The following is a 25480-nucleotide window of genomic DNA, read 5'->3' as shown; positions in this document are numbered from 1 at the left end:
AAGAAACAATTATCTCACCTACAAATCCCCTAGTAGACAGCTTCTGATTAGAACTATACCCTTTCCTAAAAAGCTATATAAACAACAAAAGAAGTGCTGACTTCCTTTTTTGCAGTAATATAACCATCAAAAGAAAAGGAATATGAAAGTATAAAGAGAAGGTTCCTCTACTTTAGTGTTAAAATAAGCATTAGAGAGTAAGATAAAGATGCAAAGAAAGGTTTAGTGTAGCAATTAGAGAAAATGATTTAACAAGAAGGTCAATCAGTCAAGGCCATCATTTGCTTAGTGGAATAGTGATATTACAATCACCAGGCACCTTTATGACTACGCAGATGTATTTATGGACAGAAGAGTAAAAGTCTTAATGCAGGAAATAGATCCTCAAAGGATTGTTTGCAACCTTTCACCTGGACACTATTAATGACTTGGTCAAACTAAATAAATTAAGAAAGTAAAAAAGGCTTTAATAAAATTCTCGTTCTACTAAAACTTTTCAAGATAGATTTGTCTAGTAAAATAAAGCAAGATATCTTGCTGCCTTTGTAGTATCTAAGTAAAATTATATTATTTACTCACATTAAACCAATTTATACAGTTTTGTAATGGATTACTACAAATATCAGAGACTACCTGTAAACACACACACTTGATCTTGTATCAAGAGGAGCTGCCAAACAATATTCATTTTCTAGGACAAAATTCCTCATGTCTTAAGTTTTAAACTTTTTCTTTTTCTATTATATATTTATTGCTTATATTATCTATATAATCCTAGTCATTTCCTTATCAGTGAGCCATCTTCTGTTTTTCAATCTACCACTGGCTTTAAGACAAACAATTCTAAAATTTGTAGAGAACCACCAAAGACCCCAGATTAGCCAAAGCAATCTTGAAAAAGAACAGAAAAGCAGAAGGCATCACAATTCCAGACTTCAAGTTGTATCATAAAACTGTAGTAATCAAGACAGTATGGTACTGGCACAAAAATAGAAACACAGATCAATGGGACAGGATAAAAACCCAGAAATGGACCCACAACTATATGGTCAACTAAACTTTGATAAAGCATGAAAGAATATCTAATGGAAAAAAGATAGTCTCTTCAACAAATGGAGTTGGGAAAACTGGACAACAATATGCAAAGAATGAAACTGGACCACTTTTTTATACAATATACAAAAATAAATTCAAAATGGATGAAAGACCTATATGTGAGACAGGAATCCATCAAAACCCTAGAGGAGAACACAGGCAGTGTTCTTTGACTTCAGCCACAGGCAGTGTTTTTTGACCTCAGCCACAGCAACTTCTTACAAGACATGTCTCCAGAGGCAAGGGTACAAAACCAAAAATGAACTATTAGGACTTCATCAAGATAAAAAGCTTCTGGATGTACTGTATGGTGACTAACATAACATAATAAAAAATATTATTTTAAAAAAAGCTTCTGCACAATGAAGGAAACAATAAACAAAATTAAAAGGCAAACTACAGAATAAAAGAAGACATTTGCAAATGACATGAGTTAGTATCCAAAATCTATAAAGAACTTATCAAACTGAACACCAAAAAACAAATAATCCAATTAAAAAATGGGCAAGAGACAAGAACAGACACTTTTCCAAAGAAGACATCCAGATGGCCAGCAGACACATAAAAAGATGCTCAACATCACTCATCATCAGGAAAATACAAATTAAAACTACAAGGAGCTATTCCTTGACACCTGTTGGAATGACTAAAATCAACAACTCAGCCGGGAGGGCTCAGCACTAATCAAGGATGCCAGGGCCAAAGGGCTGGGGCCCGACCGCAGAGCGGAGGTGGCATTTCCAGATTGGGGCTCGGGCCACCCCTCCTCCAGGACCCTCCCCTCCAGACCGCGCAGGGCACTGCGGGCGATCCAGGCTGGCTCTCCTGGCGCGTGTAGTCAGTGATCCTGGAACAATCCCACTGAAGATCTAAAATCTTTGTATAAAAAAGTGAACGAATCTGTCCTATGTATAAAAACCTTTTAATCTGTGTATTTTGTATTCAATACAATTCACACTACTTGAATATATTAGAAGAGTTCAAAAGCACACTAACAAATATATGTGAGACACACAACAAAATGAATGCTTTGCAATGAGAGAGGGAATGAAGATAAGAATTAAAGGAGAGAGGGGAGTTAAGATGGTGGAGGAGTAGGGGACCCCTTTTTCAGCCGGTCCCCTGAGTCGAGTTGGATAGGTACGAGACCAGCCTGAACAACCATGGAATCAGCATGAAATGCAGGAAGATACATCTGGATCTCTACAAATGAACATCTCCAGCGCTGAGTATTGAGGTACGAAGCTGGGAGCCGTGAAACCACGCACAGATATCGGAAGATAAACGGAAGGGGGAGGGAGCCGCCTCATTCGGGCACCGGGAAGCGGTAGCCACCTACACGGGGGAGCGGGCATACTCGCGGACCGGCACCCACGAGGGAGCAGACTGAGACCGTGAGCCGGGAACACACGAGACCAGACTGAAAACTGGAGCTCCGGTGCACTCACTGAAACCAGACTGAGACCAGGAGCTCCGGAGCCCGTGGGGGCGGCTGCTGGCTGGCGGTGTTAGAAACACAAAGGACAGAGACGCGCCGGCCCTGGAAGTGCGGGCTGGGACACCAGGTGTGGGGCGCACATTCCGGGACGCTGCAGGGTTGAGCAGCACCAACAGAAACAGAGTTAAAGTGGCCAGAACATCAGTGGAGAACGGTCCACGATCCCTCTGTTCTGAGACAGAGGCTGAGATTCGGCCACTGCTGCTCTGACTCTAAGAGGCACAGCAAACTGCGAGGGAAAGCGGCCAGAAAACAAAAGCTTGGAAATACCAGCTCACAGTGTGCCCATCCCCATCCCCCCTCGCAGGCGACACAGAGACTCTAAAACAAGAGGCTAAAATAGAATCTGGACTCAAAAAAATCCATGCTCAAGAATGTAGTTTATGGGAGATTACTGACTCAATGAAACATTCCAATGTCGGAATCATCGGCAACCCTGAGGGGGTGGAGAAAAACAGAGGTCTAGAAGAGATATTTGAACAAATTGTAGCTGAAAACTTTTCTAATCTGTGAGGAAAACAAACATTCGTGTCCAAGAGGCAGAGAGGACGCCTCCCAAGCTCAACCACGACAAACCTACGCCACGTCATGTCATAGTGCAATTCGCAAATATTAGATCCAAGGATACAGTATTGAAAGCGGCCAGGGCAAAGAAATTTCTCCCATACCAAGGCAGAGGTATCAGAATTACGTCAGACCTGTCTACACAGACCTGGAATGAGAGAAAGGGTTGGGGGGGGCATTTTTAAAGCTCTTTCAGAGAAAAACATACAGCCAAGAATCCTTTATCCAGCAAGGCTGTCAATCAGAATTGATGGAGAAATAAAGACCTTCCAGAATCGCCAGTCATTGACCAATTTCATAACCATGAAACCAGCCCTACAGGAGATATTAAGGGGGGTTCTATAAAAGTAAAAAGGCCCGAAGAGTGATACAGAAAAGAAAGTCACAATCTATAGAAACAAAGACTTTACTGGCAACATGGCATCATATATCTCTCAATAATCAGTCTCAATGTAAATGGCCTGAATGCTCCCATAAACGCCACAGGGTTGCAGATTGGATAAAAAGACATGACCCATCCATTTGCTGTCTACAAGAGACGCATTTTGAACCTAAAGATACATTCAGACTGAAAGTAAAGGGATGGAATACCATCTTTCACCCAATGGACCTCAAAAGAAAGCTGGGTAGCAATTCTCATATCAGACAGATTGGATTTTAAACTAAAGACTATAGTTAGAAACACAGAGGGCAGTATATTATTCTTAAAGGATGTATCCAACAAGTGGAGATGACCATTATAAATATATATGCCCCCAACAGGGGAGCAGCAAGATACACAAGCCAACTCTTAACCAGAATAAAGAGACATATAGATAAAAATATGTTAATAGTAGGGGACCTCAACACTCCACTATCAGAAATAGACAGAGCACCCATGCAGAAAATCAACAAAGAAACAAGGGCTTTGAATGCCATACTCGACGAGTTGGACCTCATAGATATACATAGAACACCACACCCCAGAACCAAAGAATACTCATTCTATTCTAATGCCCATGGAGCATTCCCAAAACAGACCATGTTCTGGGACACAAAACAGGTCTCAACCGATACCAAAAGACTGAAATTATTCCCTGCATATTCTCAGACCACAATGCTCTGAAATTGGAACTCAACCACAAGGAAAAATTTGGAAGAAATTCAAACACTTGGAGACTAAGAACCATCCTGCTCAGGAATGAATCGATAAACCAGAAAATCAAAAATCAATTTAAACAATTTATGGAGACCAACGAGAATGAAGACACAACGGTCCAAAACCTATGGGATACTGCAAAGGCAGTCCTAAGGGGAAAATACATAGCCATCCAAGCCTCACTCAAAAGAATAGAAAAATCTAAAATGCAATTTTATATTCTCACCTCAAGAAGCTGGAACAGCAACAGAGGGACAGGCCTAATCCACGCACGAGGAAGCAGTTGACCAAGATTAGGGCAGAAATCAATGAATTAGAAACCAGTACAGTAGAGCAGATCAACAGAACTAGAAGCTGGTTCTTTGAAAGAGTTAATAAAATTGACAGACCACTGGCAAGACTTATCCAAAAGAATAGAGAAAGGACCCAAATTAATAAACTTATGAATGAAAAAGGAGAGGTCACAGCCAACACCAATGAAATTGGAAGGATTATTAGAAACTTTTATCAACAGCTTTATGCCAATAAATTAAGCAATCTGGAAGAGATGGAGGACTTCCTGCAAACCTATAAACTACCAAGACTGAAACAGGAAGAAACTGATTTTTTAAACAGACCAATTAATTATGAAGAAATTGAAACAGTGATAAACAACCTTCCAAAAAACAAAACTCCAGGTCCGGATGGTTTTCCTGGAGAATTCTACCAAACATTCAAAGAAGAAATAATACCTATTCTCCCAAAGCTATTTCAAAAAACAGAAAAAGAAGGAAAGCTACCAAACTCATTCTATGAGGCCAATATTATCTTGATCCCCAAACCAGGCAAAGACCCCCTCAAAAAGGAGAATTACAGACCAATTTCCCTAATGAATATGGACGCCAAAATTCTCAACAAGATCCTGGCCAATAGAATCCAACAGTACATTAGAAAGGATTATCCATCATGACCAAGTGGGATTCATCCCTGGGATGCAAGGGTGGTTCAACATTCGCAAATCGATCGGTGTCTTAGATTTTATCCAGAAGGAAAAAGCCAAAAATCATATGATTCTCTCAATAGATGCAGAAAAAGCATTTGACAAAATACAGCATCCTTTCCTGATTAAAACTCTTCATAGTGTAGGGATAGAGGGTACATTCCTCAAACTCATAAAAACCATCTATGAAAAGCCTACAGCAAATATCATTCTCAATGGGGAAAAGCTGGAAGCTTTTCCTTTAAGATCAGGAACACGACAAGGATGCCCACTCTCGCCACTATTATTCAACATAGTACTAGAAGTCCTTGCAACAGCAATCAGGCAACAAAAAGGGATAAAAGGTATCCAAATCAGCAAAGAAGAAGTCCAAATGTCTCTCTTTGCAGATGACATGATATTCTATATGGAAAACCCAAAAGAATCCACTCCCAAATTATTAGAAGTTATAGAGCAATTCAGTAATGTGGCAGGATACAAAATCAATGCTCAGAAATCAGTTGCATTTCTATACACGAATAATGAGACTGAAGAAGGAGAAATTAGGGAATCCATCCCATTTACAATAGCACCAAAAACCATACGTTACCTTGGAATTAACTTAACCAGAGACGTAAAGGACCTATACTCTAGAAACTATAAATCACTCTTGAAAGACATTGAGGAAGACACGAAAAGATGGGAAAAAATTCCATGCTCATGGATCGGAAGAATTAACATAGTTAAAATGTCCATGCTACCCAGAGCAATCTACACTTTCTATGCTATCCCGATCGAAATACCAATGATATTTTTCAAAGAACTGGAACAAATAGTCCTTAAATTTGTATGGAACCAGAAAAGGCCCCAAATCGCCAAGGAACTGTTGAAAAGGAAAAACAAACCTGGGGGCATCACAATGCCGGGTTTCGAGCTGTACTACAAAGCTGTGATCACAAAGACAGCATGGTACTGGCACAAAAACAGACACATAGACCAATGGAACAGAATAGAGAGCCCAGAAATGGACCCTCGGCTCTTTGGGCAACTAATCTTTGATAAAGCAGGAAAAAACATCCGGTGGGAAAAAGACAGTCTCTTCAATAAATGGTGCTGGGAAAACTGGACAGCTACATGCAAAAGAATGAAACTTGACCACTCTCTCACACCATACACAAAGATAAACTCCAAATGGATGAAAGACCTCAATGTGAGACAGGAATCCATCAAAATCCTAGAGGAGAACATAGGCAGCAACCTCTATGACATGGGCCAAAGCAACCTTTTTCATGACACATCTCCAAAGGCAAGAGAAACAAAAGATAAAATGAACTTGTGGGGCTTCATCAAGATAAAAAGCTTCTACACAGCCAAGGAAACAGTCAAAAAAAAACTAAGAGGCAGCCCACGGAATGGGAGAATATATTTGCAAATGATGCTACAGATAAAAGACTGGTATCCAAGATCTACAAAGAACTTCTCAAACTCAATACACGAGAAACAAATAATCAAATCATAAAATGGGCAGAAGATATGAACAGACACTTTTCCAATGATGACATACAAATGGCTAACAGACACATGAAAAAATGTTCAAAATCATTAGCCATCAGGGAAATTCAAATCAAAACCACACTAAGATACCACCTTACGCCAGTTAGAATGGCAAAAATTGACAAGGCAAGAAACAACAATTGCTGGAGAGGATGTGGAGAAAGGGGATCCCACCTACATTGCTGGTGGGAATGCAAGTTGGTACAGCCACTCTGGAAAACAGTGTGGAGGTCCCTTAAAAAGTTAAAAATTGAGCTACCCTATGACCCAGCCATTGCACTACTGGGTATTTACCCCAAAGATCCAGACGTAGTGAAGAGAAGGGCCATATGCATCCCAATGTTCATAGCAGCATTGTCCACAATAGCTAAATTGTGGAAGGAGCCGAGATGCCCTTCAACAGATGACTGGATTAAGAAGCTGTGGTCCATATATACAATGGAATATTACTCAGCTATCAAAAAGAACGAGTTCTCAACGTTTGCTGCAACATGGACGGCACTGGAGGAGATAAGGCTAAGTGAAATAAGTCAAGCAGAGAAAGACAATTATTATATGATTTCTCTCATCTATGGAACATAAGAACTAGGAAGATCAGTAGGGGAAGAAAGGAATAAAGAAAGTGGGGGGTAAAAAGAAGGGGGAATGAAGCATGAGAGACTATGGACTCTGGAAACAAACTGAGGGCTTCAGAGGGGAGGGTGTGGGGGAATGGGATAGGCTGGTGATGGGTAGTAAGGAGGGCACATATTGCATGGTGCACTGGGTGTTATACGCAACTAATGAATCATTGAACTTTACATCAGAAACCAGGGATGTACTGTATGGTGACTAACATAATATAATATAATAAAGAAAATTAAAAGAAAAAAAAATCAACAACTCAGGAAACAACAGGTTTGGCAAAGATGCAGAAAAAGGGAATCTCCTGCACTGTTTGTGGCAATGCAATCTGGGGAAGCCACTGTGGAAAACAGTATATAGATTCCTCAAAGATGTTAAAAATAGAACTACCCTATGATCCAGCAATCCCACTACTGGGTATTTACCCAAAGAATACAAAAATACTGATTCAAAGCATTATTTAATAGTCAAATTATGGAAAAAGCCCAAATGTCCATGGACTAATGAATGGATGAAGAAGTTGTGTTATGTGTGTGTGTGTGTGCGCGCGCATACACACACAATGGAATATTACTCAGCCAAAGAAAAGAATGCAATCTTGGCATTTGCAACAACATGGATGAAACGAGAGAGTATTACATTAAATGAAATAAGTCAATCAGATAAACACAAATACCATATGATTTCACTCATATGTAGAATTTAAGAAAGAAAATAAATTAGCAAAGGGGGGGAAAGAGAGAGAGAGGCAAACAAAGAAACAGTCTTAACTGGAGAGAACAAAAAATGAAGAGAACACAGGGGTGGGTGGGGGACAGGTGAAATAGGTAATGGGGATTAAGGAGTGTACTTGTTAAAAAAAAAAAAAAAAGGAGTCCACTTGTGATGAGCACCAGGCACTGTATGTAAGTGCTGAATCACTAAATTTTATGCTGGAAACTAATATTACCCTATATGTTAACTAACTAGAATTTAAATAAAAACTTTAAAATTTAAAAATTTTAATAAACAAAATAACTTCCGGCTTTGTTCTTCTGAGATATACAAGAGTTGCACAAACCAATCGAGTCACCTTCTACTGGGTGACCTTAAGAAATAAGAGTGAGGCTGAGATCACTAGGATTGATGCCAGTTTCAGAAAATGGAATTAGAAGTGAAGAACAATGCCAAGGTAAACTAGCCATCTTTTACTTACAGCTGACACATGCTGCAAAAGACACATGACATCTATCATGTCTGCGAGGACAAGGAGTCTGGTAACTGCAGCCAATAAGGCACGGGCAGCTTGAACCACAGCCTCCCTTTTGGGGAGATAACAGGGGTCATCTGCAAATCTCTCAGCTGATACTTTCAGAGCTTCACCTGAAAAACACAACCCAAAATAATAGACTTTAGGTTTCAGCTATACCTTTTTAAGCATTTATCATCCTCATTCCAAGTACATTCTATGACTAAGCATAATATTAATATACTGTCAGTTGACATTAGAACACTGTCTGTTAATAAACAATGGAGTTTAAAATTGACATTTGTTTTTAATAAATGCTCTGGAGTTTAAGAAGCATGATACCATTTTCCTGCAAGAGAATTGTGCTCAATTGACTAGCAACATCTAGTAAAATTGCTGTCAACTTCTGCATTTGCTGAATCTCATTTGCTGTAAAAGGTTTCATTACTAAGACTTCAACTAGAAACAATCTTGTTTATAAAAATAAGGTAAATCTTCATTTGAGTTACTTTCCAAGTCACTTTAGAAAAGAGCTAGCCTTTGAAACAGGAACTCTCTGATAAAAGTTTCACATGGGCAGATTTATCCTAAATTGTCAATATAATAATCTACATCCTAAACTTAGTCACAGAAATTACATATCATAGCACATAACTGTTAGAAAAATCTGCCTAACATTTTTAAGATTTTTCATTGAAAATATATCTTATGATAAAAGAAATGTGAATGCATTCATTTTTAAAAGTTCACAGTTCAAGGAGGAGTCCAAGATGGCAGAGGAGTAGGAGACCTTAGTTTTGTCTGGTCCCAGGAATTCAGCTAGGTAGCTATCAAACCATTCTGAGCATATACGAACTCAACTGGAGGTCTAAGAAAAGATTACCTGCAGCTCTACAAATAGAAAAGCAACCACTTTCTGAATGAATGACAAGATGGAAAAACTCACCTCAAAAAAAAAGAGCAAGAGGCACTACTGACTGCCAGGGACCTAATCAATATGGACATAAGTAAGATGTCGGAACTAGAGTTCAAAATAATGATTACAAAGATACTAGCTGGGCTTTACGAAAAGCATAGAAGACACTAGAGAATCCCTCTCTGGAGAAATAAAAGAACTAATATATAATCTAATCAAAATCAAAAAGGCTATTAAGGAGATGCAATAAAAAATGTAGGCTCTAACTGCTAGAATAAATGAAGCAGAACAGAGAATTAGTGATATAGAAGACAAAATGATGGAGAATAAAGAAGCTGAGAAAAAGAGAAATAAACAACTACTAGGTCACTAGGGGAAAATTCAAGAGATAACTGATACCATAAAGCAAAACAATATTAGAATAATTGGGGTCCCAGAAAGGGGGGAGGTGTGAAAGGTACATTGGAGCAAGTTATAACAGAAAACTTGCCTAATCTGGGGAAGGAACCAGGCATTCAAGTCCAGGAGGCAGGAGAAGCCCTCTCAAAATCAATAAAAATAGGTCAACAACCCGACATATAATAGTGAAACTTGCAAACCTCAGAGACAAAGAGAAAATCCTGAAAGTAGCTCGGGACAAGAGGTCTGTAACCTACAAGGGTAATATCATTAGACTGGCAATAGACCTATCTACAGACTGGGCAGGCCAGAAAGGACAGGCATGATATATTCAGCTTGCTAAATGAGAACAATATGCAGCCAAGAATACTTTATCCAGCTAGGCTGTCATTCAAAATGGAAGGAGAGATAAAAAGCTTCCAGAACAGACAGAAACTAAAAGAATTTGTGATCACCAAACAAGTTCTGCAAGAAATATTAAAGGGGATCCTTTAAGTGAAGGGAGAGCCCAAAAGTAACATAATCCAGAAAGGAACAGAGACAACATACAGAAACAGTGACTTTACAGGTAATACAAAGGCATTAAATTCATATCTTTCAATAATTACTCTGAATGTAAATGGGCTAAATGCCCCAATCAAAAGACACACAGTATCAGATTGGATGAAAAAAGAAGACCTCTGGAAGACCTCTAGAAGAGACTCATTGTAGACCCAAAGGAACCTCCAGATTGAACATGAGGGGGTGCAAAAACTATTTATCATGCTAATGGACATCAAAATAAAGCTGGGATGGCAATCCTTATATCAGACAAATTAAATTTTAAACATAAGACTGTAATAAGAGATGAGGTAGGACACTATATCATAATTAAAGGGTCTATCCAATAAGATCTAACAATTGTAAATATTTATGCCTGTAACATGGGAGCAGCCAATTATATAAAGCAATTAATAACAAAATTAAATAAACACATCAATAATAATAAAGTAATAGGGATTTTAACCCCCAACACACTGCAATGGACAGATCATCTAAGCAGACAATCAACAAGGAAACAAGGCTTTGAATGACACCCTGGACCAGATGGACTTCACAGATATATTCAAGGCATTCCATTCTAAAGCAACAGAATACACATTCTTCTTGAGTGTACATGGAACGTTCTCCAGAATACATCACATACTGGATCACAAATCAGGTCTACACCTATATCAAAAGATTGGGATCATTCCCTGTATATTCTCAGACTACAATGTTTTGAAACTGGAACTCAATCACAAGAGGAAATTTGGAAAGAACTCAAATACATGGAAGCTAAAGAGCATCCTACTAACGAATGAATGGGCCAATGAGGAAATTAAAGAAGAATTTTAAAAATCCAAGGAAACAAATGAAAATGAAAATACAACTGTTCAAAACCTTTGGGATACAGCAAAGGCAGTGCTAAGAGGGAAGTAGATAGGAATACAAGCCTTTCTCAGGAAACAAGAAAGTTCTCAAATACACAAATTAACCTTGTAAGGAGGTTCCTAAAGGAGCTGGGGAAAGAAGAGCAAATAAAGCCTAAAGCCAGCAGGAGAAGAGAATTAATAAAGATTAGAGCAGAAATCAATGAAATAGAAGCCAAAAGAACAGTAGAACGGACCAAAGAAACTAGGAGCTGGTTCTTTGAAAGAATTAATAAGACCGATAAACCCCTAGCTAGACTTATCAAAAATAAAAGATAAAGGACCCAAATAAATAAAATCATGAATGAAAGAGGACAGATCATGACCAACACTGAAGAAATACAATTAAAAGAACATATTATGAGCAACTATTTGCCAACCAATTAGTCAATCTGGAAGAAATGAATACATTCCTAGAAACATATAAAATACCAAAATGAAACAGGAAGAAATAGAAAACCTGAACAGATCCATAACCAGCAAAGAAATTGAAACAGTAATCAAGAATCTCCCAAGAAGCAAGATTCCAGGACCAGATGGCTTCCCAGGGAAATTTTACCAAACATTTAAAGAAGAATTAATTCTTCTGAAGCTGTTTCAAAAAATAGAAAGGGAAGGAAAACTTCCAAAGTCTTTCTATGAAGCCAGCATTACCTTGATCCCCAAAACCAGACAAAGACCCCACCAAAAAGGAGAATTACAGACCAATATTTCTGATGAACATGGATGCAGTAATTCACACCAAGACACAAGCCAATAGCCAGTATCCAAGATCTATAAAGAACTTCTCAAACTCAATACACAAGAAACAAATAATCAAATCAAAAAATGGGCAGAAGATATGAACAGACACTTTTCCAATGAAGACATACAAATGGGTAACAGACACATGAAAAAATGTTCAAAATCATTAGCCATCAGGGAAATTCAAATCAAAACCACATTGAGATACAACCTTAGGCCAGTTAGAATGGCAAAAATGGACAAGGCAAGAAACAACAAATGTCGGAGAGGATGTGGATAATGGGGAACCCTCTTACACTGTGGGTGAGAACGCAAGTTGATACAGCCACTTTGGAAAACAGTGTGGAGGTCCCTCAAAAAGTTGAAAATAGAGCTACCCTATGACCCAGCAATTGGGTATTTACCCCAAAAACACAGATGTAGTGAAGAGAAGGGCCATATGCACCCCAATGTTCACAGTAGTTTTGTCCACAAAAGCCAAATTGTGGGAAAAGCTGAGATGCCCTTCAACAGACGAATGGATAAAGAAGATGTGGTTCATATATACAATTGAATATTACTCAGCCATCAGAAAGAACGATTACTCAACATTTGCAGCAACATGAACGGGACTGGAGGAGATTATGCTAAGGGAAATAAGTCAAGCAGAGAAAGACAATTATCATATGGTTTCACTCATTTTGGAACATAAGGAATAGCAGGGAGATCAGTAGGAGAAGGAAGGGAAGAATGAAGGGGGGGGTAAACAGAAGGGGGAATGAACCACGAGAGACTATGGACTCTGGGAAACTGAGGGTTTCAGAAGGGAAGGGGTGGGGGATTGGGATAGGCCAGTGATGGGTATTAAGGAGGGCACATATTCCATGGAGTGCTGGGTGTTATATGCAAACAATGAATCATGGAACACTACATCAAAAACTAATGATGTACTGTATGGTGACTAATATAACATAATAAAAAATTAAAAAAAAAAGATACTAGCCAATAGGATCCAACAGTACATTAAAAGGATTATTCACGAAAGTCAAGTGGGATTTATTCCTGAGCTACAAGGGTGGTTTAACATCCGCAAATCAATCAATGTGATACATCACATTAATAAAAGAAAGGACAAGAACCATATGATCCTCTCAATAGATGCAGAAAAAGCATTTGATAAAATACAGCATACTTTCTTGATTAAAACTCTTCACACTGTAGGGATAGAGGGAACATACTTCAATATCATAAAAGCCATAAACAAAAAGCCCCCAGTGAATATCATTCTCAATGGGGAAAAACAGAGCTTTCCCCTAAGATCAGGAGCACAGCAGGGGTGTCCAGTCTCACCACTGTTGTTCAACATACTACTAAAAGTCCTAGCCTCAGCAATCAGACAACATAAAGAAATAAAAGGCATCCGAATTGGCAAAGAAGAAGTCAAACTCACACTTTTGTAGATGGCATGATACTCTATGTGGAAAACTCAAAAGACTCCACCCCAAAATTGCTAGAACTCATACAGGAATTCAGCAAAGTGACAGGATATAAAATCAATACACAGAAGTCAGTCTCATTCCTATACACTGAAACAGAAGGAAGAGAAATTAAGGAATTGCTCCCATTTATAATTGCACCCAAAACCATAAGATACCTAGGAATAAACCTAACCAAAGAGGGAAAGGATCTGTACTCAGAAAACTATAGAATATTCATGAAAGAAATTGAGGAAGACACAAAGAAATGCTCATGTATTGGAAGAACAAATATTGTTAAAATGTCTATGCTACCCAAAGCAATCTACACATTCATTGCAATCCCTATTAAAAGACTATCAACATTTTTCACAGAGTTGGAACAAATAATTCTAAAATTTGTATGGAACCAGAAAAGATCCCAAATAGTTAAAGCAATGTTGAAAAAGAAAACCAAAGCTGGTGGCATTGCAATCCGGGACTTCAAGCTCTATTACAAAGCTGTATCATCAAGACAGTATGGTACTGGCACAAAAACAGATACATAGAGCAATGGAACAGAATAAGGAACCCAGAAATAGACCCTCAACTATATGGTCAACTAATCTTGGGCAAAACAGGAAAGAATATCCAATGGGAAAAAGACAGTCTCTTCAATAAATGGTGTTGGGAAAACTGGACAGCCACCTGCAGAAGAATGAAACTGGACCATTTCTTTTCATACACAAAAATAGACTCAAAATGGATCAAAGACCTAAACATGAGACAAGAATCCATCAAAATCCTAGAGGAGAACAGAGGCAGCAACCTCTATGACCTCAGCCACAGCAACGTCTTGCTAGACATGTCTCCAAAGGCAAGGGAAACACAGGCAAAAATGAACTATTGGGACCTCAGGAACATAAAAAGCTTCTGAATAACGAAGGAAACAACAGAACTAAAAGATAACCAACAGAATGGGAGAAGATATTTGCAAATGACATATCTGCTAAAGGGCTAGTATCCAGAATCTATAAAGAACTCATCAAAATCAACACCTATAAAACTAATAATCCAGTTAAGTAATGGGCAGAAGACATGAACAGACATTTCTCCAAAGAAGACATCCAAATGGCCAACAGACACATGAAAAAATGCTCAATATCACTCATCATCAGAGAAATACAAATCAAAACCACAATGAGATACCACCTCACACCAGCCAGAATGGCTAAAATTAACAAGTCAGGAAATGACAGATGTTGGTGAGGATGAGGAGAAAGGGGAACTCTCTTACACTGTTGATGGGAATGCAACCTGGTACAGCAACTCTGGAAAACAGTATGGAGGGTCCCCAAAAAGTTGAAAATTGAGCTACCCTACAACCCAGCAATTGTACTGGGTATTTACCTTAAATAATGTGAAGGGGCAACTACACCCCAATGTTTATAGCAGTAATGTCCACAATAGCCAAACTATGGAAAGAGCCCAGATGTCCATTGACAGATGAATGGATAAAGATGCGGTGTGTGTGTGTGTGTGTGTGTGTGTGTGTGTGTGTGTATATATATATATACACACACATATATATATACACACATATATATATATACACACATACAAACAATGGAATACTACTCGGCCATAAAAAATGAAATCTTACCATTTGCAACAACGTGGATGGAACTAGAGGGTATCATGCTAAGCGAAGTAAGTCAATCGGAGAAAGACAATTGTCATATGATCTCACTGACACATGGAATTTAAGAAACAAAACACAGGATCATAGGGGAAGAGAGGAAAAAATAAAACAAGATGAAATCAGAGAGGGAGACAAATCATATCTTAATCATAGGAAACAAACTGAGGGTTGCTGGAGGGGGGAGGGTAGGGGAATGAGGTAACTGGGTGATGGACATTAAGGAGGGCATGTGATTGTAATGAGCACTGGGTATTGACTGATGGGGGTCTGGGTGCTCAGTTGGTTAAGCATCTGCCTTCAGCTCAGGTCATGATCCTAGGGTCCTGGGATGGAGCCCTGAATAGAATTCCCTGAGCAGCAGGGAGTCTGCTTCTCCCTCCACCGCTCCCTCTGCCCCTGCCCCTCCTTCCCCTTCTGCCTCTCCCCCTCCACTCCAGCTTTGTCTCTTGTTTTCTCTCTTTCAAATAAAATATAAGATCTTAAAAAAAAAAGACTGATAAATCACTGACCTCTACCTCTGAAACTAACAATACATTATATGTTAATTAACTGAATTTAAATTTTTTTAAGTAAAAAAAAAAAAGAACAAGTTAAAACAAGAAGTCAAAGGACAAAAGAAGCTGAAGATAATGACACTGTGCAAAATTTGGGATGCAGAAAATAATAATACGCAATTCAGAAAATCAGGTCAAATCCAACTATTGCTTTTATTATGAAAAAATGATTTGTAATGGAGATTTTACTAATACAATACTAATACAATTTACTAATTACTAATACAATAATCTTTTATTTATTTCTGCCTTATTTACATAGAAAATAAAGTTAAAAGCATAGCCCTCAAAAAAATCAACTATGTAATATTATAATTAATAAACTGTACTAAAAGCAAAGAGAACAGATATTCTAAACTGAAACAAAAAACAAAACAAAAAAAGTTCACAGTTCATAAGGGTATAAAATGAAAAAGCTCCTCTTTATTCCTCTCCAGTAACATAACTGTTAAAGAATTACCACATCCACTATTTTTTTAAGTTTTTCAATGTAAACTCTTTATTATGAAAGCGATATGTGCTCATTACTTTTAAATAATTCACCATACTGAAGAGTATAAAGGGAAAAAATTTTATGAAGTCTCCAAATGAATCATCCAAAAATACTTACTGAGTTCTTATATATCCATGCAGAAATTTTTCTACAAATGTAGGTTTTATGTGTGCATATGTATATATGTTTGTATGTGTAAATTTATATATATTTATATGTACGTTTTACTGTATTTTATGAATATATTCACATATTTATATATATTAATATATAAAGAAAGATTTTGTCATAAGGAAACAGAGACATTCTATATGTTATAAATGGAACACACAGTAGATGTAGGTATAGATCCATTTCACAAATATTATCATACCATAAAAACTTTCTATAATGTTTCTTCACTTATCAATTTATTTTCTTTTCACATTGGGATATAAATAACCAGGAAACATTAAAGTATGCACAGTAATTATCCATGTGGGTTCTGAAGCTGTTCTGCTTCAGTATCTGTCCTACTACCTCAGACAAGACACTTAACTTCTTTATGCCTTATTTTCTCCCCTGTAAATGGAGCTAATAACAATATCTATGATTTTTATGAAAATTAAATAAGAACAGAGCTTTGAGCTTAGTAAAGACTTGATCAGCTGTTGTCATTCTTTTTAATACTTGAATAAAATTACATCTTATTGATCTACTCTTATATTACTAGGCCTCTATTAAACATATAAATCATTTCCAACTTTTTCCTACTTCAAACAGTACTGCAAAGAATGACACATATCTTTGCATGCATGAACAAACTTAGCTAGAGGATAAATTCTTAAAAGTAGAGTTGCTAAGTCCGGAAGCAAATGAATTTTAAGTTTTATACATATTGCCAAAAAATTCCTCAAAACACAGCCATCTCACCAACAATATATTAAAGGGCCCATCTTATCTATTCTATTCCATTAATATTTTAGTTTTTAATTATTCATGAACTTTACAATAAAAATGAAATGAATTATTTTTATTAAATATAACAAAAAACATTTTTGTCCTTATAATGGACAAGACCTGTAAAGAGGGTCCGAGACTATCTCAACAAGTTAGTATATCACATTTAGTTCTCTTAGCAATAGCAAGTTAGGAAGTCAGACTATTAAGTCAGACACTTCTAAGATCAAATTCTTATTTGCCTTTTCTAGCTCTGAGACTTTGGATGCTTAAATACTTTCAGTGTCCTCCTCTAAAGGAAAGGGATAAAAATATTACTTATCTTACAGTGCTTCTGAGGTGATTAAATGAGATATAATTCATAATATACATTTAGCACAGTATCTGAACATGGAAAGCACTCAACAAATCGCTGTTATTTCTCAGGAAATTTCTACTGGAGTCAGTAAATTTTTAAGACCATGAAATGGTGATTTTTCTGTGTTTCTCTGCAACTCGGAATTTCTGCTAGAAGACTGTGAAAAATTAAAGGGACCTCAGAAATTTAGAGAGCAGATGAATTTCCACAAAAAGAAGATTATCCTCACTTGTCATGATTCTGAATTGGAAAGTTATGATGGCCTTCACAGAATACTATCTTTGACTTCATATACATTAAAAAGAATTATGTGTTCTTGATTGAAAATGTTGGGATGCTGAACGACTGGCTGAAGAGTCATACTCAGGAAAAGATCATTTAAACATTAAAGAACTATTATAGCCTTTGTCTCCATTAAGACAATATGAAGAGAAAACAAAATAACACTGTTGGGAGAAAATAGTCACTCTTGAAGTACATTAGCAAAGATGCAATAAGTAAATTTCCTGTTACTGAATTCACCACCTTCCCTTCCGTGCAATATGCACGACCCTTTTCAGCTTCAGCTCAAACTCCAACATAAACATCATTTCCTCAATGAAGCCTCAAATTCCCCATTACTAAGGCAGGTCTCACAATAAGATTGCATGCTTCCTATCACAACTAAATATCCATTTATTGTAATGACTTGTATCAAAGCCTGTCTTTAATTCTATTTTTTGAAGTTTTTATTTAAACTCAAATACTTAACATATAGTATAATATTGGTTTAAGGAGTAGAATTTAGTGTTTTATCACTTACATATCACACCCACTGCTCATCATAGTAAGTGCCCGTCTTAATACCAATCACCCATTTAGCCCCTCCACTGCTCACCTACTCTCCAGCAACCCTAAGTTTTTTCTCTATAGTGAATAGTCTCTTACGTTTGTCTCCTACTCTTTTTTTCTTCCCTTCCCCTATGTTTATGTTTTGTTTCTTAGATTCCACATATCAGTGAAATCATACAGTATTTTTCTTTCTCTGAATGACTCATTTCACTTAGCATAATACACTCTAGCTCTATCCACATCATTGAAAATGGCCAGATTTCATTCTTTTTGATTGCTGAGTAAAGTAATATTCCTGTGTGTGTGTGTGTGTGTGTGTGTGTGTGTGTGTGTACCACCTCTTTTTTATCCTTTAATGAGTCGATGGACGTTTGGGCTCTTTCCATAATTTGGCTATTGTTGATAATCCTGCTATGAACACTGGGGTTCATGTGTCCCTTTGAATCAGTATTTTTGTATTCTTTGGGTAAATACCTAGTAGTCCAATTGTGCGGTCATAGTGTAGTTCTATTTTTAACATTTTGAGAAACCTCCATACTGTTTTCCAGAGTGACTACTTTTTAACTTAGCACATGGGCCTTTCACAAGTAGGTCTGTGCCTACTTCTCTACCTTCAACTCTTTTTCATTTTAATGTACTGTTGGATTTGATTTGTTATAGGTCTCTCTCTTTTTCATTTTAATGTACTGTTGGATTTGATTTGTTAGTATTTTATTGAGAATTTCTGGATCCATGTTCATCAGGGATATTGGTCTGTAATACTCCTTTTTAGTGGGGTCTTTGTCTGGTTTTGGAATCAAGGTAATACTGGCCTCATAGAATGAGTTTGGAAGTTTCCCTTCCAGTTCTATTTTGTGGAACAGTTTCAGAGGAACAGGTATTAACTCTTCTTTATATGTTTGGTAGAATTCCCCTGGGAAACCATATGGCCCTGAACTTTTGTTTGTTGGGAGATTTCTGATTACTGATGCAATGTCTTTGCTGGTTATGGGTCTATTCAAGTTTTCTGTTTCTTCCTGTTTCAGTTTTGGTAGTTTATATGTTTCTAGGAATTTATCCATTTCTTCCAGATTGCCTAATTTGTTGGCATACAGTTGCTCATAATATTCTCTTATATCATTTATATTTCTATGGTGTTGGTTGTGATCTCTCCCCTTTTATTCATGATTTTATTTATTTGGGTCCTTTCTCTTTTCTTTTTTGATAAGTCTGGCTAGGGGCTTGTCAATTTTATTAATTCTTTTGAAGAACCAACTCCTAGGTTCATTGATCTGTTCTACTGGGGTTTTTTTTCCTATATCATTTATTTCTGCTCTAATTATTATTATTTCCATTCTTCTGCTGGCTTTAGGTTTTATTTGCAGTTTCTTTTCTAGCTCATTTAGATAAATTAGTTAGACTGTATATTTGAGACTTGTCTTGATTCTTGATGTAGGACTGTACTTCCTTCTTTAGACTAACCTGTCTTCAACTCTAAATCAAAAAACTAATGAGAGTCACACCAGTCAGAATGGCTAAAATCAACAACACAAGAAATAACAGATATTGGCGAGGATGCAGAGAAAAGTGGAATCCTCTTACACTGTTGGTGGGAGTGCAACCACTCTGGAAAACAGTATGGAGGTTTCTCAAAGTTAAAAACAGAACTACCCTATAATCCAAAAATTACACTACTGGATATTTACCCAAAGGATAAAAAATACTAATTCAAAGGAATACATGCACCCCAATGTTTATAGCAGCTTTATCAACAGTATCCAAATTATGGAAAGAACCCAAACATCCATGGACTGATGAATGGATACAGAAGAGGTGGAGGGGAGGAGTTAAGATGCAGAGTAGTATGGGGACCCTAGGTTTCCCTCGGCCCTCAAACACAGCTAGATCAACATCAAATCATTTTGAACAACTAGGAAATCAATCTGAGGATTAAGAAAACAATCTGCACAATTGGAGGAAGAGAAAGTAGCAGATTCGAGGTTCAAGAGACATGAATTGGGGAAGAGAAAAGCTGTGGTGCCATGGAGAGGAGGGATCCCTTTGTCCAGAGAGAAGTCAAGGACAGAGGGAGAGAGCAGAAGCAAGAGCAACAAGTAGCGTTTGTGCAAGACAGAGAAACCTAGACAAAATGACAAGATAGAGGAATTCTCCCCTAAAGAAAGATCAAGAAATAATAGCCAGGGATTTGCTCAGAACAGATGTAGGCAATATATCTGAACAATAATTTAGAACAACAGTCATAAGAATACTAGCTGGGCTCCAAAGAAGCATAGGAGACACCAGAAAAATCCTGGCTGCAGAGAAAAATACTTAAAAATTAGTCAGGCTGAAATAAAAAATGCTATAACTGAGATGCAAAACTGACTGGATATAATCACAATGAGGATGGAAGAAACAGAGGGATGAATAGGTGATATAGAAGGTAAAATTATAGAAAATAATGAAGGGGAAAAGAAAAGAGAAAGGAAACTATTATATCACAAATACAGACTTAGGGAACTCAGCGATTCCACAAAATAATATCCATATCATAGGAGTCCCAGAAGAAGAGCAGGAAAAAGGGACAGAAGGTATATTTGAACAAATTATAACTGAGAACTTCCCTAATCTAGGGAAGGAAACAGGCATTCAAAGTCCAAGAGGCACAGAGAACTCCCCTCAAAATCAACAAACACAGGTCCATACCAAGACATATCACAGTGAAACGTGCAAAATACAAATATAAAGAGAGAATTCTGAAAGCAGGTAGGGACAAAAGGTCCTTAACCTACAAGGGTAGACACCTAATGTTAGCAGCAGGCCTGTCCACAGAAATTTGGCAAGTCAGAAGAGAGTAACATGACATATTCAACATGCTAAATGGAAAAAATATGGAGGCAAGAATACTATATTCAACAAGGTGTCATTCAGAATAGGAAGAGATAGGGGTGTTTGGGTGGATCAGTCGGTTAAGTGTCTGACTTGGCTCAGGTCATGATCTCAGGGTCCTGGGATTGAGCCCTGTATGGGGCTCCTTGATCAGCAGGGAACCTGCTTCTCCCTCTTCCTCTGCCCCTCCCCCCACGTGCACATGTGAACTCTCTAATAAATAAAATCTTTAAAAAAAATAGTTATTTAAAAAAAAGAACAGTAGTGATAAAGAGTTCCACAACAGCAAAAACTAAAGGAGTTTATGAACACCAAACCAGCTCTGCAAGAAATATTAAGGGGAACCCTTTGAGTAGGAAAGAGAGACCAAAAGCAACAAAGACTAGAAAGGAACAGAGACAATCTACAGAATAGCAATAGGTAATACAATAGCATTAAATTCATATCTATCAAAAATTATTCGGAGTGTAAATGGACTAAGTGCTCCAATCAAAAGACATAGGGTATCAGAATGGATAAAAAACAAGACCTATCAATATGCTACTTATAAGACACCCATTTTAGACACAAAGACACATCCAGATAGAAAGGGAGGGGGTGGAGAACCATCTGTCATGCTAATAGACATCAAAAGAAAGCCTGAGTAGCCATATGTATATCAGACAAACTAGATTTTAAACCAAAGATTGTAATAAGAGATGAAGAAGGGCAGTATATCATAATAAAGGTGTTTATCCAACAAAAAAAATCTAACAATTATAAATATTTATGCCCCCCACTTGGGAGCACCCAAATATATAAATCAATTAATAACAAACTTAGAGAACTTCATTGATAATAATTCATTAATAGTAAGGGATTTTAACAGCCCACTTACAGCAATGGACAGATCATCTAAGCAGAAAATCAACAAGGAAACAGTGGCTTTGGATGACACACTGGACCAGATGGACTTAACAGATATACTCAGAGCATTTCATCCTAAAGCAGCAGAGTACACATTCTTTTCGAGTGCACACAGAACATTCCCCAGAATAGGTCACATACTGGGTCACAAATCAGCCCTCAACAAGAACACAAAGGTCAAGATCATACCATGCATATTTTCAGACCAAAACGCTATGAAACTTGATGTCAACCACAAGAAAAAATTTGGAAAGACCACAAACACATGGAGGTTAAAAAACATCTTGCTAAAGAATGAATGGGTAAACCAGGAAATTAAAGAAGAAATTTTAAAAAATAACATGGAAGCAAATGAAAATGAAACCACAACAGTTCAAGACCTTTGGGATGCAGCAAAGGCAGTTCTAAGAGGAAAGTATATAGTAATACAGGCCCACCTCAACAAGCAAGAAAAGTCTCAAATACACAACCTGACCTTATACCTAAAAGAGCTGGGAAAAGAACATCAAATAAAGCCTAAAGCCAGCAGCAGAAGAGAAATAATTAAGATTGGAATAGAAATAAATGCTATAGAAGTAAAAAAAAAAAAAAAAAAAAAACACCAGTAGAACAGATCAATGAAACTAGGAACTGGTTCTTTGAAAGAATTAACGAAATTGATAAGCCCCTAGCTGGACTTATCAAGGAGAAAAGAGAAAGGACCCAAAAAAATAAAATCACGTATGAAAGAGGAGAGATCACAACCAACACCACAGAAATACAACAACTGTAACAGAATATTATATGCCAACAAATTGGGCAATCTGGAAAAAAACGGATGCATTCCTAGAAATATATGAACTGCCAAAACTGAAACAGGAAGAAATAGAAAATTTGAAAAGACCCATAACTAGCAAAGACATTGCATTAGTAATCAGAAATCTCTCAACAAAAAAAGTCCAGAGCCATATGGCTTCCCAGGGGAATTCTACCAAATATCGAAGAAGAATTAATACCTATTCTTTTGAAGCTGTTCCAAAAAAATAGAAATGGAAGGAAAACTTCCACACTCATTCTATGAGGCCAGCACTACCATGATTCTAAAACCATAGACCCCACTAAAAAGAAGAATTACAGACCAGTATCTCTGATGAACATGGTTCCAAAAATTCTCAATAAAATACTAGCAAATCTAATCCAAAAGTACATTAAAAGGACTATTCACCACAGTCAAGTGGGATTTATTCTGGGCCTGCAGAAGTGGTTCAATCAAAGCAATATACCACATTAATAAAAGAAAGGATAAGAACCATATGATCCTCTCAGTAGATGCAGAAAAAGCATTTGACAAAATACAGCATCCTTTCTTGATAAAACCCCTCAACAAAATAGGGACAGAAGGAACATACCTCAGCATCATAAGGACATATATGAAAGACCCACAGGTAATACATCCCTCAATAGGGAAAAACTGAGAACTTTTCCCCTAAGGTCAGGAACATGACAGGGATACCCACTCTCACCACTGTTGTTTAACATAATACTGGAAGTCCTAGCCTCAGCAATCAGACAACAAAGAGAAATAAAGGCATCCAAACTGGCAAGGAAGAAGTCAAACTTTCCCTCTTCACAAACAACATAATACTCCATGTAGAAAACCTGAAAGACTCCACCAAAAATTGGTAGAACTGACACATGAATTTAGCAAAGTTGCAGAATACAAAATCACCATACAGAAGTCTGTTGTATTTCTATACACCAATAATGAAGCAGCAGAAAGAGAAATCAAGGAATCGATCCTATGTACTATTGCACCAAAACCCACAAGATACCTGGAATAAACCTAACCAAAGAGGTAAAAGATCTGTGCGCTGAAAACTACAGAACACCTTATGAAAGAAATTGAAGAAGACACAAAGAGATGTAAAAGCATTCTATGCTCGGGTACTAGAAGAACAAATTTTGTTAAAATGTCTATATAACCCAAAGAAACCTACACATTCAAAGCAATTCTGATCAAAATAACACCAGCATTTTTCACAGAAATAAAACAAACAATCCTAAAATTCGTATAGAATCAGAAAAGACCCCAAATAGCCAAAGTAATATTGAAAAAGAAAAGCAAAGCTGGCAGCATCACAATTCCAGACTTAAAGCTATATTACGAAGCTATAGTCATTAAGACAGTATGGTACTGGCACAAAAACAGACACACAGAGCAATGGAACAGGATAAAAAAGAAAAAAAACAGAAATGGACCCACAACTATATGGGCAACTAATCTTCAATGAAACAGGAAAGAATATCCAATACAAAAGAGTCTCTTCAACAAATGGTGTTGGGAAAACTGGATAGCAACATGCACAAGAATGAATCTAGACCACTTTCTTACCCCATACACAAAAATAAACTCAAAATGGATGAAAGATCTAAATGTGAGACAGGAAACCATCAAAATCCTAGAGGAGAACACAGGCAGCAACCTTTTTGATTGCAGCCACGGAAACTTCGTATTAGACTCACTGGAGGCAAAGGAAACAAAAGCAAAAATGAATTATTGGGATCTCATCAGATAAAAAGCTTCTGCATAATGAAGGAAACAACAGAACTAAAAGGTAACCAACAGAATGGGAGAAGGTATTTGCAAATGACGTATCTGTTAAAGTGCTAGTATCCAGAATCTATAAAGAGCTCATCAAAACCAACACCCAAAAAACTAATAATCTAGTTAAGTAATGGGCAGAAGACATGAACAGACATTTCTTCAAAGAAGACATACGAGTGGCTAACAGACACATGAAAAAATGCTCAACATCACTCATCATCAGGGAAATACAAATCAAAACTACATTGAGATACCACCTCACACCTGCCAGAATGGCTAAAATTAACAAGTCAGGAAACAACCGATATTGGCAAGGATGTGGAGAAAGGGAACCCTCTTGCACTGCTGGTGGGAAAGAATACTGGTGCAGCCACTCTGGAGAACCGTATGAAGGTTCCTCAAAAAGTTAAAAATAGGGGTGCCTTGGTGGCTCAGTCAGTTAAGCATCTGACTTAGGCTCAGGTCATGATCAGGGTCCTGGGATCAAGCCCTGTGTTGGGCTGCCCGCTCAGCAGGGAGTCTGCTTCTCCTTCTCCCTCTGTCCCTCCCCACCCCACTTGTGCTCTCTCTCTCAAATAAATGAAGTCTCTTTTAAAAAGTCTTAAATAGAACTACCCTACAACCCAGCAATGCAATAATAGGT

The 25480-nt window shown here is 37.4% G+C and overlaps 1 protein-coding gene across 9 annotated transcripts in view; it reads right to left on the bottom strand.

Annotated features, from left to right (window-relative positions):
- The window catches only part of CTNNA3 (catenin alpha 3), a 1640794-nt gene that overhangs the window by 1464765 nt on the left and 150549 nt on the right, over positions 1-25480 (bottom strand). For 8 of the 9 annotated variants that reach the window (XM_026504310.4, XM_048218672.2, XM_048218678.1 and 5 more), the window contains one exon: positions 8627-8793. The exons of the other annotated variant lie outside the window; for it this stretch is intronic. In XM_026504310.4, coding sequence (XP_026360095.1) covers positions 8627-8793 — 167 coding nt within the window. The remainder of the gene's footprint in view (positions 1-8626; positions 8794-25480) is intronic. 9 annotated transcript variants of the gene reach the window in all.

Source organism: Ursus arctos, unplaced genomic scaffold (genome assembly GCF_023065955.2).
Source record: "Ursus arctos isolate Adak ecotype North America unplaced genomic scaffold, UrsArc2.0 scaffold_7, whole genome shotgun sequence".
NCBI classification, from domain to species: Eukaryota; Metazoa; Chordata; class Mammalia; order Carnivora; family Ursidae; genus Ursus; species Ursus arctos.
This window is presented reverse-complemented; position numbering and strand designations above follow the sequence as displayed.